This window comes from Pipistrellus kuhlii, unplaced genomic scaffold (assembly GCF_014108245.1).
Source record: "Pipistrellus kuhlii isolate mPipKuh1 unplaced genomic scaffold, mPipKuh1.p scaffold_m20_p_8, whole genome shotgun sequence".
Taxonomy (NCBI): domain Eukaryota; kingdom Metazoa; phylum Chordata; class Mammalia; order Chiroptera; family Vespertilionidae; genus Pipistrellus; species Pipistrellus kuhlii.
The window spans coordinates 32,134,104-32,150,788 of record NW_023425584.1 but is presented as its reverse complement, the minus strand read 5'-3'; the positions used below and the strand labels follow the sequence as shown (position 1 = coordinate 32,150,788).

General features: G+C 37.7%; 1 protein-coding gene across 7 annotated transcripts in view; it reads left to right on the top strand.

Annotated features, from left to right (window-relative positions):
• LYRM7 (LYR motif containing 7) overlaps nt 1–10,274 on the top strand; it is a 41,303-nt gene extending 31,029 nt beyond the window's left edge. For 3 of the 7 annotated variants that reach the window (XM_036423749.2, XM_045576669.1, XM_036423753.2), the window contains 2 exons: nt 1,464–1,545; nt 9,965–10,274. In XM_036423749.2, coding sequence (XP_036279642.1) covers nt 1,464–1,545; nt 9,965–10,035 — 153 coding nt within the window. In that variant the 3' untranslated portion in view covers nt 10,036–10,274. The other 4 variants (XM_045576668.1, XM_036423750.1, XM_045576667.1 and 1 more) reach the window with 4 other exon arrangements.
• Nucleotides 10,275–16,685: the final 6,411 nt, after the last annotated feature.

The following is a 16,685-nucleotide window of genomic DNA, read 5'->3' as shown; positions in this document are numbered from 1 at the left end:
AATCAAGGCTTAACTACAAGACTATGCACACGGTCCACAAAGGGGTGCACCAAGAGTGTCCACCTCGGGTGACTAGGGAGGCTGAACCACTGGGCCTATATGACACCTAGCACACAAAGCCACTCTATCAACTCAGAGAAGCAGCCAAAATGTGGAGAAAAGGAAACAGGTCATAAAAGAAAAAAATGGAGGAAAGCAAACGACTGGATATAGAGTTCAAAATCACAGTTAAAAGGTTTTTCAAGAATTTTTTAGAAAAGGCCAATAAATTTAATGATATCCTCAAGGGTATGAAAAGGACCAACTAGAAATTAAACATACACTGACTGAAATAAAAAATAATATACAGAGATCAAACAGCAGACTAGAGTATTGCAAGAATCCAGTCAAAGATTTTAAATACAAAGAAGCAAAAAACACCCAACCAGAAAAGAAAAAAGAATCCAAAAATTTGAAGATAGTGTAAGGAGCCTCTGGGACAACTTCAAGCATACTAACATCCAAATTATGTGGGTGCCAGAAGAAGGGAGAGAGCAAGATACTGAAAACCTATTTGAAGAAATAATGAGAGAAAACTTCCCCCACCTGGTGAAAGAAATAGACTTACAAGTCCAGGAAGCACAGAGATCCTCAAACAAAACTAATTCAATGAGGACCACACCAAGACATATCATAATTAAAATGCCAAGAGCAAAAGACAGAGTATATTAAAAGCAGCAAGAGATCATCCCATGATCTATAAGACTATATCATCTGACCTCGGTTAACTTCCCTTCTCACTTCACTCATTTTCAAGAAAAAAAATCTAGCAAATACCCGTCTAAATAATCAGTTTGTCTGCCTATCAATGGTTCATTCAAGTACAAATGGTATTTTATAGAGAAAACTCTACTTCTCACAACTCTGTAGAATGGTCTAGGGTCTAGTATTATGAAAATAAATTTGACATCAGGGTTGCCTGAAAGGGTCCTAAAGTGGCTCAAGCGGTCCACAGCTTTGAGAATTGCTATTCTAATCCATTTCTTCATTTTGCAAATAATGAGGTCTGAAACTCAGTTTATTAAACCAAGGCCATACACTTAATGACAACCAGAGTTGGAATCCAAGTATTCTGACTCCTAATCCAACATTCTAGTGTTCAGAACATCCAATTCTATAAAAGAAAGATTCACCACCACCACCCTAAAAAAAACTGTGTTTTAAACACATTGTAAAATATATATGTACCACAACAAAAAAATACTCTAAACCTGTTTTGGATCAAAATATGAACAGGTGGATAAAAGTTAAAAGTATAATATATGCCTGTCTGAGCTTTTTGCACACTTGGAATGATTATAAAAAGTTAAAGGCAGATTATTACATAAAAATTTGTAGTAAACCTATACTTTTCAAAAACAGTACATTTGTATGAACAACTGAAAAACACCTAAAGGATTTATTCTGTTTGGTTTTCTTAACAGCTAATAAAAATAGGTTCCGATGTGGAATTGTTGCTCAGAACATCTGTTATACAAGGTATTCACACAGACAACAATACACTGAGTAAGTAAAATGAAAGAAAAATGTTTTCTGATTGCAGTGTGTTTTAAAATATTAAGCAATTACAGTGCTCTTAATGCTGATTGCTAAAAGAGTTTGATTTTGCCAGACAATGTGGTATATATTTCACATATTTATAAGGCTATCATTTAAAAATACTGAAGTATGAAACTTTGTTTTATCAGATTTTTTATTCTTAAAATTCTTTAAAAACCTTAACTACTGATTATATTACAAAACTACAGTTACAAAGACAGTATGACTATTTTTATCATTTATTTGGGGTTCTTAATATTTCTAGTACCATTTAACATGTACCTAAACTAAGTCTATTTCTCTACCCTTTATTCTATGATTAGAGTTATTTTAATTCAAAACAATTGGGGTTATAAAAAATAAAAATAGAATAGAGGATCCTTCATTATACCTTAAAACTCCTAGTGTGGCTTCGGCAGAATCTCATTTTATATTATACTAGAGGCCTGCGCATGAAATCTCATGCTCTCAGAGAGGTCCCTTAGCCCGGCCTGCACCCTCTCACAGTCTAGGAGCCCTCAGTGGGTGTCCAACATGCAGGGAGCCTGGCTTCCCTCTGCAGGAGGTGACCAGTGGGCCGATCTGGGAATAGCGAGCAGCTGGCCCCGCCCTGAGTCACCCTACTGTGATCACTGGTGGCCTCCCTCTGTGGGAGGCAAACCTGGCGGACAATCTGGGGATGGCGAGTGGCCAGCCCCTCCCCAAATTGCCCTGCCACTGCTGACACCCGTGCCCTCCCTCTGCGCAAGGCAACCAGACGTGCAATCGGGGTGGGATTTGTTTTTATTCCCCGAAGTTACTTTGGGGACAACAATAATACCAAAAAGATGACATTTCTTTAAAGTATAACATACAAACAGAAAAGTGCCCAATTTATAACTGTATAGCCCACTGAATTTTCACAAAGTAAAATACTCATGTAATCAACATCCATATCAAGCTATATAATACTACCTGTTCCTCAAAAGACCCCATATGATCTTATGTCTCTCCCCGTCATCCCCACCCCACAAGTATGACCATTGTCCTGACTTTCAACACTATCAATTTTTAACATAATAAATATTTTTACTTTATATAATATAAATTACATCATACAGCATTTGCTATTTTATCTGGCTTCTTTCAACATATTGTATTTGTGAGAATCATCTATATTATTGTGTATAACAACATTTCTATAAATATTGTTTGAATATACTACACTTTATTCATTCTACTATTGTTTGGGTTGTTTCTAATTTTGGACTGTAATAAATAATAATTCTATGAATATTCTATGTGTGCCTTGTGGTTTAAATACATAAAAAAATATGTATGTACATTGATATGTACATACACAAATACAAATATAATGCATTTCTTGGAGATAAAAGTGAATTTTCCAGGTCAAAAGGATTATGTGTTTACTACAGGCCCAGTGCACGACATTTGTGCACTGTGGTCTCAGACCAGACTGGACCCTGGGGTAGTGGGCCTAAGCCAGCAGGTGGACATCCCCCAAGGGGTCCTTAGGCCTGTGATGGAGGTGGGAGAGGCTACTGCCACTGCCGCTGCGCTCACCAGCTGTAAGCCCGCCACCACAGCGAGTGCAGTGGTGGTAGCCCCTCCCACCTCCGAGGCAGTACGAAGGAGCTACGAGCCCGACTTCTTGCTGAACAGTGTTTTCCCTGTGGGAGCGCACTGACTACTAGGTGGAATCTCCTGCATTGCGTGTCTGCCCCCCAGTGGTCAGTGTGCGTCATAGGGACCGGTTGTTCACCGTTCAGTTGATTTGCATATTAGGGTTTTATTATATAGAATTTAGGTTTAAGTAGATACTTCTAACCAGTTTTCTAAGTGGTTAAACTAATTTACACTTCCAACAGCAGCATCTTAGAGCTCCAGTTGTTTTATATCCTCAACAATACTTGGTACTGTATAACTCTTTAATTTTAGTCTTTCTGGTAGTTGTGTAATGGTATTACATTTGATTTTAATTTGCATTTCTCTGATAACTAATGAAGTATCAGCACTTTTTCAGTTGTTTAATGGCCTGTTATTTTATGAAATGGCTGTTTAAGTCTCTTGCCCATTTTCTTGGCAATTATCTGCCTTTTTACTATTGATTTGAAAATATTATTTTTTTAAATATATTTTTATTTATTTCAGAGAGGAAAGGCAAGGGAGAGAGAGAGAAACTTCAATGATGACAGATAATCATTGATTGACTGCCTCCTACATGCCCAACACTGGAGGCTGAGCCTGAAACCCAGGCATAGGCCCTGGCCGGGAATCAAATTGTGACTTCCTGGTTCATAGGTCAATGCTCAGCCACTGTGCCATACCAGCTGGGCTAAAAGAATTCTTCTTTTTTTTATAGACAAGGACCCAAAATTTCAGGTTGATTTACTTAAATATAGTTATTGGCAACAGAAAGACTTAAAATACTCAAACCTCTTAACTATTATATTACCATGATGGCTCTACTTTTTTCAGGTTTTTTTATTTTAAGGATAATGCTTTTAAATATAATAATGTTACATGCAATAAAAATTAATATCTCAAGAGAAACTATTTTAAATATGATAACGTTACATGCAGTAAACACCAATTATTTAAGAAAATGACCACATGCAATAAACTTTAGGATTTCAAGAATAAGAGGATTTTAAGTATAATAATATTACCAAAGCTATACTAACATAGTATGATATCACAAAAGTTGTAGGAAATATTAAAAATCTATAAATAACAGGATGACTTCTATTATATTTTAGTATATCCCCTTCTGGCTCTATTTTTGTTCATCATATTCCACAAATCAGTGAAATTATATGTTTATCTTTCTCCAACTTGCTTATTTTGCTTTTAAAGACTATTCTTTTCCCCATCCCTTCACTTTCATCCTGTGTGTGTCTTTTTTTTTTTTTTTTTTTTTTTTTTTTTTTTTTTTTTTTTTTTTTTTGAGGTGTGTCTTTTGTAGACATCATATTTTTGGGTCCATGTTTTTGTATCCATTCAGCTATCCTACACCTTTTGATTAGAGCATTTAATCCATTTACATTTAAGGTTATTATTGAGAGGTACTTATTTATAGATACTTTAATTTTGTATAGCTAGGTTTCTCTCTCTGTTTTTTCTTCTAGCAATCCCTTATAGCGATTCCTTTAGCATTTCTTGTAATGCTAGCATGGTGTTCATAACTCCTTTATCCTTTTTTTTTTGTCTGGGAAGCTCTTTATTTGACCATCTATTTTGAATGATAACCTTGCTGTATATAATAATCTTGGTCTCAGATCCTTGCTTTTCATTACCTTGAGTACTTCATAACATTCCCTTCTGGCCTATAGAGTTTCTGATGAGAAATTAGGTGTCAGCCTTATGGGAACTCCTTTGTAGGTACCAGTTTTATTTTCTCTTACTGCCTTTAAGATTCTCTCTTTGTCTTAATTGTTGGGATTTTAATTATGATGTGTCTTGGTGTGGGTCTGTTTGGGTTCTTCTTGTTTGGGGTTCTCTGTGCCTCCTGAACTTATGTGAGTTTTTCCTTACCAGGTTAGGGAAGTTTTCTACCATTATTTATTCAAACACCTTCTCTTTTCTTTTCTCTCTTTCTGCCTCTTCTGGCATGCCTACTCTTCTAAATTTGTTATGTTTCACATTTTCCCACAGCTCCCTTAAGCTGTTCTCCTGATTTTTAATTGTTTTTTTCTTTTTGGTTCTCTAATTGAGTGATGTTTTCAACTGTCTTCTAATTCACTAATTCGATCCTCAGCTTCCCCTAATCAACTGTGTATTCCTTCCAATGTGTTCTTTATTTGTGTTATGTCATTCTTTATCTCAGGCTGTTCTTTTTCCATAGTTACTATATTTTTTTTCATACTGTTGAGCATTTTTAACATCATTACTCTGAACTCTGTTTCAGATAAATTTCTTATCTCTGCTTCATTTATCTCTTCTTCTGGAGAATTCACTAGTTCTTTCCTTTGTGGGTTGTTTCTTTGTTTCCTCATTTTGGTTGTCAGGTTTGTGACTGTGTTTTAGGTAGATCCTCTATACCTCTCACTCTCTAGTTCAGGACAGTGTTAAGGCTATTTCTGACTAATTAGATCAGGCAAAGTCTCAAAAGCCTCCAGAGACTGCCTATGTCTACAGACTAATAGGATTCCAGTTGAACTGCCCCCAGGCAATTGTCCTTAGGTATGATGAGAATTTTTTCAACTGGGTGGGACAGTTGCTCCTGCCTGGAGGCTCATTGTTACTTTTATTTTTTTAATTTTAATTTTTATTGATTATGGTGTCACATAATTGTCCTCATCCCCCCAATCCCATCTCAAACCCCTCCCTACATATGCCCTCACCCCCCCTCTAACCCCCCCTGTTGCCCATGAGCACTGGCCAGGCCCATATGCATGCACACAAGTCCTTTGGTAGGTCTCTTCCCCTTACCCCCACCCTCCCCTACTTTCCCTCTGGGGTTTGAGAGTCTGTTTGCTGCTTCTCTTTCTCTGGGTCTGTTTTTGTTCATCAGTCTATGTTGTTCAACATTCCCTCTAGATGTGTGATTTCATGTGATCTAAGAAATACCCTTATAAGAACCTAAACTGAGACAAACCATAATGGTTTTCTTTTTTTTACAATTTTTTTAAATATATATTTTATTGATTTTTTACAGAGAGGAAGGGAAAGAGATAGAGAGTTAGAAACATCGATGAGAGAGAGTCATCGATCAGCTGCCTCTTGCACACCCCCTACTGGGGATATGCCCGCAACCAAGGTACATGCCCCCGACCGGAATCGAACCTGGGACCCTTCAGTCCCCAAGCCGACGCTCTATCCATTGAGCCAAACCGGTCTCGGCAACAAGCCATAATGGTTATGCTAAGAGGCAACTGCATCACCACTGTTTGTCCGCCAACCAGATCTGAAATAGCATGGCTGGCATGTACACATAAGGAACTATTTGACATTGAAATTGGGACTCAAAAGAACTGTTGGCCCAGAAAGGAACTCACTACAAACTGATTCATTTGCCTCTCAGCATAATCATTGTTACTTTTAATCTCTTAAGTGGCCGCAGGACAAGGTGTTTTCCAATAGAGTATATTGACTATCCCAGGCAAGGCAGATATCTATGTGGGAGAGATGTCCTCTGCTGTGTGAGGGAATGACTCAGCCCAGGAAACTTGGGGTGTCTGCCTTCTGAGCTCTATACCCTGAGTCTCCAGTCCTGGGTTCTGCTCTCACAGCTCCAGTCCACTTCACTCTCCCTCTGCCAGAGCACAAGGTGGATGGCTCCACAGGGAATTTCTGTGCATTGGCCCTAAAAGAAGGTGCCCAAACTTCCAGCTGCTACTCCCTGGCAGACAGCACCCCATCACTTTTCACCTCTAGATGTTATGTGGGTACCCTCTTCAGTTCAATGCTTCAGCTGAGGAGCCCAGCTTCAGGATTAGACTTCAGAGTTCTCAGTGGCACCCCTCCAGAACTGAGATATCTCTTTGGGACTTCAGTTGCTGTCTGTGTGTGCCCAGCCAGCTCTTTTGTGCCTCCGCTCCTCCTACCAGTCTCTATCTAGGGGTGTCAAACTCAATCAGAGAAGGGGCCAAAATCTAAAATCCAGCCTAAATCGCGGGCCGAATGGTTTACTGAACAGTCATAAACTGTCATTGTGATGGAAACGCAGCGGAGTGCAGTGATGACAGCGCTGTGCGGGCCACATTGCAAGGCCTGGCGGGACGGATTTGGCCCGCGGGCCTTGTGTTTGACACATGTGCTCTATGCCATCTCCACCTTCGGTCCTTGGGTATCAGCATTCTCTCCTGTGAGTTTTCCAGGAAGCCTTTTCTTATTTTAGTTGTAATTCCAGCTTGTTCATAGGAGCATTTCCATGCAGCTTCCTCCTTCTCTGTTGCCATTTTTTTTTTTTTTAAGAACTCTTATATGAAAGCTTCAGAGCCTCAAATAAGGGCTTATGCCCCAATATAAGTAGAATACCCAAGAGGATGAACAAGGAGCCTTGAAAGACAGTGGACAAGAGAGAGTCTTTGGGTCTCCCAGAAAACAGGATTAAGTACTGCCAGATGGGTTGACTAGAGAATTTATTCTTTGTCAAAAGGCAGTAGTCCTTGCTCTTCCTGTCCACCAGGATTTAGGATTTTCTGTGGAGTAGACTAACATGTGTTTCCCATTTCAGGTTTTTATTGCTATATCCTGTTTATTCTTTACTATAGTCTAACAGGTATATTCCATGTATCTAATGGACACAGACAGAAATCCCTGATTTGAATCAGGATGAAATCTATGGGGTCAGATAGTAAATAGATATTTCTATATATGGGAAGAAGGGCATATGTTCATGTGTGTAGCTGAAAAGGGTGAATAGCTTGGAATTCTTTCCTTTTGAATTTTTTTGAGTAGTTTGAGGAGGATAGATGCTAGTTCTTTGAATGTTTGGTAAAACTCGCCTGTAAATCCATCTGGTCCAGGACTTTTGTTTGATGGGAGTTTTTTTTTTCATTACTGCTTCAATTTCATTACTTGTTATCAGCCTATTTAGGTTTTCTGATTTCTCCCGATTGAGTTCTGGAAAATTATATTTCCAGAAATTCGTCCATTTGGCCCAGGTTATCCAGTGTGTTGGCATATAAATGTTTACAGCAACTTCTTAACAATCCTTTGTATTTTTATAGTATCAGATGTTACTCTGCCTCTTTCATTTCTGATTCTATTTATTTGGGTCCTATCTCCTATTTCTTTATGAGTCTGGCTAAAGGTTCATCAATCTTGTTTATCTTTTCAAAACCAGTTTTTGGTTGTATTAATATTTTGTTTTGTTGGGTTTTTTTTGTTTAGTCTCTGTCATTTATTTCCACTCTGACTTTATTATTTACTTCCTTCTACTTACTCTTGAATTTTCTTCATGTTCTCTTTTAATTCTTTCATTTGTAGGGTTAGAATATTTACTACTATTTGAGCTTTTTCTTATTTCTTGAGGTATAATCCTGTAATGCTATGAACTTCCCTCTCAGGACTGCTTTTGCTGTGTCCCATAGATTTTGTGTTGTTGTGTGTTCATTTTTATTAGTTTCCAGGAAGTTGTTTATTTTTGTCTTGACTTTATCAGTAACCCATTCATCTACACTAGGGGTGTCGAACTCAATCAGAGAAGGGGCCAAAATCTAAAATCCAGTCTAAATCGCAGGCCGAATGGTTTACTGAACAGTCATAAACTGTCATTGTGATGGAAACGCAGCGGAGTGCAGTGATGACAGCGCGGTGCAGGCCACATTGCAAGGCCTGGCGGGACGGATTTGGCCCTCGGGCCTTGTGTTTGACACATGTGATCTACACAATGAAAGAGTAAGATGCAAATTGACCATACCTTCAGGACACCCACCAGCCGATTAGGAGTGAGCATGCAAATTAATCCACCAAAGAATGTGGGTTAATTTGCATATGCAGGCGCTGAGGGGACAGGGCAGAATGCTTGTGTTATCACCATGGCAATGATGCAGGCTTCTGCACTGCCCCAGCCACTCAGGGCCTCTGGGCAGCATGGGAAGGCAGAAAGGTGGCTCCAGACCTGAGCCAAAAGGTAGCTCCAGCCAGAGCGAAGGCGATGCTGGCAGCCAGAGGAAGGAAGCCTCATTCTTGCACAAATCTTCCTGCATAGGTCTTCTTCCTGCAGAGGGCCTCTCATTGTTTAATAACATACTAAATAGCCTCCATGTGTTTGAATGTTTTGAGGTTTTTATATTGTAGTTGATTTCTAGTTTCATGCTCTTGTGATCTGATAAGATGCTTGATATGATTTCAGTCTTCTTAAACTTGTAAAGAGTTGTTTGTTTCCTAATACTTTGACCAGGGTAGTTCTTTGCTGTACCATATTGTTCTATACATCCCTGGCTCCTGCCCACTAAATTTCAGTAGCACTCTTCAGTTGGTATGACCTCCCAAAACACCCTCAGTTGAAAACCACTGTTCTATAACATTTAGAATCTTTAAGTTATGAAAGCCATCTTGCCTTTTCTATAGTAAGTCATATAAAAACATTTTCCAGTTGATGGTCTTAATTATTAATAATCTGTAATCAGATGCTGATAATGTGCTTTAGCTGAATTCTGGTTGGTTATTTAATTAGTTTATTTAATAAATAAGTGATAAAGGTTAAGTTGGCCATACATGTTTTTATAATAATTTGAAATGAGAATCCTACTGTCTTCATTTAAAATCAAGGACTCCACCTTTGAAGTTAGCTGAAATAAAATATCCATGGAAAATTTGCCTTAAAATTCCATATATTCTTGTTACAAATTTTAGGGGGAATAAGCATATTAGTATTTAATTTTTTTTAATTTTAATGATGTTAATTATTCCTTTCTTGTTTTGTTTTGTTTTTCAGAATTGGTTCCTAGGAAAGACCTTCTTTTAGAAAATGTGCCATATTGTGATACACCAAATCAGAAGCACTGAATTTCTAGGATAAAATCAAGACTTTATAATTTTTAATTTTAAAATATATACTGCAACATAAGTCCTAGAAATGCAGATATTTTTCTCTAAATTAGCATGTTGAAAATTAGAGTATAGTTTTATAATTAAATTTCCCATTTAAAAGACATTGCTGAAAACTTCAGGCCATAGCGAAGTATTTCTAAAGAACATTAGATAAGAAGATATTTAATTTTCATTGAAAAAAAAACTTTATCAAGTGATATAAATGCTTAGGGAAATATATCATATTTATTTTTCTTTGACCTTGATGAATATTTTGCTCTTATTTTTTTTTTAAATATATTTTTTATTGATTTTGTACAGAGAGGAAGGGAGAGAGAGAGTTAGAAACATCGATGAGAGAGAGTCATCGATCAGCTGCCTCTTGCACACCCCCTACTGGGGATATGCTCGCAACCAAGGTACATGCCCTTGACCGGAATCGAACCCGGGACCCTTCAGTCCCCAAGCCGACACTCTATCCATTGAGCCAAATCGGTTTTGGCTATTTTGCTCTTATTATAACTATTTGAGAATGCTGTGTTTTGGCAAGTTGATGGGTTTTCCTCCCATGTAAAATGAAACCATTAGATTAAATTGACATTTAGTCCCAAACATACTACATTGGTCAAAATATCACAGTATGTGGCCCTAGCCAGGTAGTTCAGTTGGTTACAGCATTGTCCTGATACTCTAAGGTTGCAGGTTTGATACCTGCACAAGGCACATATAATAATCAACCAGTGAATGTAAATATAAGTGGAACAACAAATTGATGTTTCTCTCTCTCTCTCTCTCTCTCTCTCTCCTTTCTCTCTGTAAAATAAATAAAAAGTTTTTTAACAATCACAGTATGTGCTAACTCTCACAGAAAGTGGCCCTTGTTTCCAGAAGCACTGAAATGGTTTCTGTAGCTAACAAGCAATAGTTTCTTTTTACAGATAGAGAATATCTCTGTGTTCCTAAAAAGACACTTTTTAATCAGTCTTCTGAAAATAGATGATAATATATCAAAATCACCTAGTATCACCTATGTGGAATAAAAAATTCCTAATTTTTTTTTTAAATGATCTTTAGTCAAACTATAGCCTTCGTAGAATTATCTTTTCTTAGACCACAGTGAGGCTTTATTGTAAAAATGTAATATATGACTATCCTCTTCATTTTTAAAAAATATATATTTTATTGATTTTTCACAGAGAGGAAGGGAGAGAGATAGAGAGCTAGAAACATCGATGAGAGAGAAACATTGACCAGTTGCCTCCTGCACGCCCCCTACCGGGGATGTGCCCACAACCAATGTACATGCCCTTGACCGGAATCAAACCTGGGACCTTCCAGTCCACAGACCGATGCTCTATCCATTGAGCCAAACCGGTTTCAGCTATCCTCTTCATTTTTAATCATTAAAACTTAAGTGGCTTTTCTTCTACATTTCTCATCCCTGAAGAGATTGGCAGTATTCCAAAATAGTTAGCTTTCTACCATTTAATGGTGGTAACTATAAAATTATATTTAATATTATTTTTCTTTCTCTTTTATGAGTATCTTTACCATTTTGTTTTACTCAGTGAACAGTGTTTTCTCCCATTCACTGATTGATTCTCCCATTCCGTGATAACACATGATTTTGCAAGATGCTTTGTTGGCAAAACATATTGGTTTATCAACACTGGATATAAAATTCCATACTTAAGCCCTGGCCCGTGTGGCTCAGTTGGTTGGTGTCATCCTGTGCACCAGAAGGTTGCTGGTTTGATTCCCAGTCAAGGGCATATACCCAGGTTGCAGACTCCATTCACGATAGGGGTGTGTAGGAGGCAGCTGATGGATGTTGTGTTCTCACATTGATGTTTCTCTTCCTCTCCCTCTTTCTTTCTTCTCTCCCTCTCCCTCTCCTTTTCCATCTCCCTCTCCCTTCCCTCTCTCCCTCTCCCTCTCCATCTCTCTCTCCCTTTCCTCTCTTCCTCTCATCTCACTCTCTCTCCCTCTGAAAATCATTAAGCTAAAAAAAAAATTAATACTTAAAAACAATTTTAGGAGATCAGAACATTATCAAAATTATTTAGATCTAGAATACTTAAACCAGAGATTACCCTTAATGCTTCCTAGTATTTTTTAGGAAATTAGTAGTCTATGGAATGGATTATACATGTCAAAAGGTTTGCTACTTCCCATGTATATTATTGTATATATGGAAATGATACCTACATAAAAATTAAATAGATGTGTGTTCTGGATACTAATCCTGTGTTAGTTACCTGTGATATAAATGTTTTCTTCCAATCTGTGACTCATCTTTTAACTCTGTTTATTATAAACCTAAAATATAGGAGTTTATTTTAGTGTATCCATTTTTTTAAATATTTTCCTTATTAATTTTGCTTTTGTATCTTTTAAAGAAATTCTTCTCTACTCCAAAGTCATAAACATGTTGTAATATATTTTTCTCTGAATGTTGAAGTTTTGCTTTTTATATCCCATCCTTTATGCCATCTAGAATTTATTTTTGTTTATGATATGAAGGAGGAATCTATATCATTTTTAATGGCAAAACAATTGGCCTCAGCATAGTTTACTGAATAGACCATCCTTTTTCTGATCACATATAAAGCAATCTTTATCATCTCCTATGTCACTTAAAATATATAGTTAGTTGACCCTTGAACAGCATGGGTTCGAACTGCACAGGCCTATTTATAAGTGATTTTTTTTTTTTAGTGAATACCTATAGAGTTTCTGATTCACAGTCAGGAATTTGTGGATGTGGAGAGCAGACTGCATTGATCTGCACCATTTCATATAGGGGACTTAAGCATGTATGGGTTTTGTTATCTGTTGGGGAAGGGAGGTCCTAGAATCAATCCCCTGCGTATTGCCAAGGGACAACTTAAGTTTTTGAGGAGTCAAAAACTATGCATGGATTTTTTATTCCACAGGGGTTCGGCACGGCCAACTGTATGTTGGGATTACTCTAACCCTCTTAGCTAGTCAAGGACTTTACTCCTATAATATTATTTACTACCAAATATTTCCCCCCTCTCTCCACTAGATTATCTTTTCAACAGTATTCAACATTCTGAAATATAATATTTCCCATCTTTAAAAAAAAACTTTCTTGAAACTTCTGCCCTCAAAGCTTCAGCACGATTTATCGGCTCTGTTTTGTCCTAGGAGGCCTCCGCATATCTACATCCCCATTTTCTCTTGTACAGATTCCAATCGAGATTTAATCCCATGCTGACATCTACCAAAAAAATGACAGTCCACCTCAGCCCAGGGATGTTTGTAGAACTCTGACTCACAGCCATTCCAGCACCCACCTCACTCTGAGGATGTGTTCTTGTTAAGCTGATTGGGAATCGGCACTGGTGCACGCCAGGACACAGGACTGCCCACGCGCTTTTCTTGGGTGGGGCAGGGGCCTGTGCCTCCTGTGACAAGGCGTCCGGTCTCCCCTGTGCCCTGCGCTCCCCACGCAGCTGTCCCTCTGCCTTTCCCAGCACTGGTGTCTTAACTCACTTTCCTCCCTAAATGCATTACTTGCATATCAAATTCTGTAAATGTTTTGTAAACCTATTACCTCACTCTTGGTAATTCAATACTGAGAGGCTTTACAAGATTTTTTTTATTGTTATCAATAATAAATGTGAGTTGTTTAAAGAAAATAAAAGATTTAATCCCAGTCACTTCTCTGAATTCCTTGTCCCAGTTACTAGTGACCTGCACTTGTTAAATGCAGAGGTCAAATCTCATCCTTATCTTATTCCTCCTCTCAGTAGCACTTGACATAAGTGATTGTTCCCTCTTTTAATGGAGACCTAGACACCAATTTATTGTAAACCTACACAAGTAGGATACAGCTATGAACTGACCCTGTTCTTAGCCTTCCCTGGAAAGACTGGCCTGAGTGAACCAGTTCCAGTACCAATGGGGGACCTGGCCGGAGATCGAAAGGAAGAAGGATATGTTCTTAAGCCATAAACTTAAAAACATGTAAGGAGGAACTAAAACTTGTGGAACATAATTTCTTTCCTGGCCTTGGAGCACAGAAACTGCTAAGGAAATTAAAGCAGGTTGACACAACTCTTAAATCCTCAGTACCTCTCCCCTCCCCCGATCAACTTAAAAGCATACAGAGGAGTTATTACACCACCCAAGGAGACATGTCAAAAGAACAAAATATTAATAGCAGAACGGAGCCTCTTCATGGCACCACTGGACCTCAGCAGAAATTCCCAGGAGTGGGATGCCCTGACTGGCCTCCAACATAAAACATTAAAAGATCTCAGAAGAGATCAGAGCCTAGGTCTTCAGCAGTTTTCCTCGGCCCAGCAGGAAGTTTTCCTGCCCCATGCCCTTTAGGGTACGGAGAAAAAAGCAAAAAAGCAACACCTATATCTCAAACTATCTGGAAAGAAATGCAAGTCTCCGATAAGAGAATATATAATAGAAAAGGGGGGAAGGGTGTTTTGTATACTGAAGAGAAATTTCAAAATATATGAAGCCAGTTTATAAAAGAAGCTCAAATAATGGATAAACTAAGAATGAGGTGAAAAGGCAGGAAACAAAATATACAAGGATCATAATAGACACAACAAAAAGGGAATTATTAGCACAAAGGAAAAATTTGAGATACAAAAAAAGCAACAGAAAGAGCTCAAGATTAGTCATCAGAAGGTAACAGATATGGAACACAGAGACTATCTAGCAAAAAGATAATCATGTTTCTGGAATGGAAAGCCTAACGGAGATAGAAAATAACTCTGGACTACTTAAAACAACACTTCCCTGGGTATAAAAATCTACCTGAAAATGTAAACATCCTCCTATGATCAGGAGAATATAATACAGAATGATGAATATTAACACATGCTGATAGTTAACATACAAAAATTAATTCAATATTGATCATAGACCTAAATGTAAAACCTAAAACTATAAAACTTCTTGAAATAACAGGAAAAAATCTTCGTGACTTTGGGTTAGGCAAAGATTTCTTAGATAAGGAACCAAAAGTACAATACATTAAAAAATTTAATAAACTAGGCTTTATCAAAATTGAAAAAAACCCTTGCTGTGAAAAATAATGAAAAGACAAACTATAAACTTGGAGAAAGTATTTACAAATCACAAACTACAAAACTTTTATTTAGATTATATAAAGAACTTTTAATAAAACAACCCAATTTTTTAAATAGATAAATATTTGAGCACTTTATTAAAAGAGCTATTCAAATGGAAAATAAGCACTTATTAGCCACTGGAAATTAAAAGGTATGAGATGCTTCTGTATACCTAAAATTAGAGTGACTGATCATACCAAGTATTGGCAAGGAGGTAAAATGGCAGAACAACTTGGGAAAATAGTTTAGCAGTATCTTAAAAAGATAAGCATATACTCCACCTATACTAGACTTTCCACTCTTAGATATTTACCTAAGAGAAATGGAAGCATTTATCCATACAAAGACTTATTTATATTGCACAGCAAAAGAAACTATCAACAAAATGAAAAGTCAACCTATAGACTGGGAGGAAATATTTGCAAATTATGTATCTGATAAGGAGTTATAATAAAAAAATACATAAAGAATTCATATGACTCAATGGCAAAAAATAACAAGCATTCTACTTTTAAAATGGGCAGAGAATCTGAATAGACATTTTTCCAAAGAATACATACAGATGGGCAATAGACATGCAAAGATGCTCAACATCAGTAATCATTATGGAAATGCAAATCAAAACCACAATGAGATATCACCTCTCACCTGTTAGTATGTCTGTTATCGGAAAGATAAATGACAAGTATTAGAGAAGATCTGAAAAAAAGGGAACCCTGTGCACTCTTGGTGGTAATGCAAATTGGCTCAGAGGTGGGGGACCGTTGGGGGCACAGCCCAGAGCTCGCCGCGCCACTACCTGCTCACAGCCTCTGCGCCTCACTCCACTCCAACATGGCAAAGATGTCCAGCCCTACAGAGACCAAGCAGTGCATCGAGTCTCTGCTGTTTTCCAGGGGTACTCTGGAAAGGACAGTAACAGCTTCACACTCTCCAGGATTTGGTGCTTATTCTGAATGTACTTCAGTATCTTTTTCAGAAGAATAAAATTCTGATTCTTTTTTTTTCTTCAATCCTCACCCAAGGAGTGAGGATATTTTTTCCATTGATTTTTTAGAGATAGTGTAAGGGGCGAGAAAAAAGGGGGCGGGGAGAGAGAGAGAGAGAGAGAGAGATTGGTTGCCTCTGACTGAGGCAGGGATTGAACCTGCAACCCAGGCATGTGCCCTTGACTAGGAAATGAGACCTTCTGGTGCACAGGCCAAAACTCTAACCACTAAGCAATGCCAGCCGTGGCAAAATTCTGATTCTTTATACTAAAAATAAAGCCTGGCCATTTTTTCCCAGGAACTGTAGTGCTTTATTATTTCCCTCCACAAGAGTGAACACATAAGACTGAAAATACAATTCAATGATGTGGGTGATTAACTATTGAATTCAGAACGGAGGCTGCTATAACATCGTTTGCAAAAACATCACTTTGTGGCTTTTATATACACACAATGCAGAAAAGTGGTGGGTTGCCACAGCAACTGTAATGTAGGTATCTATTTGGAATAAGGT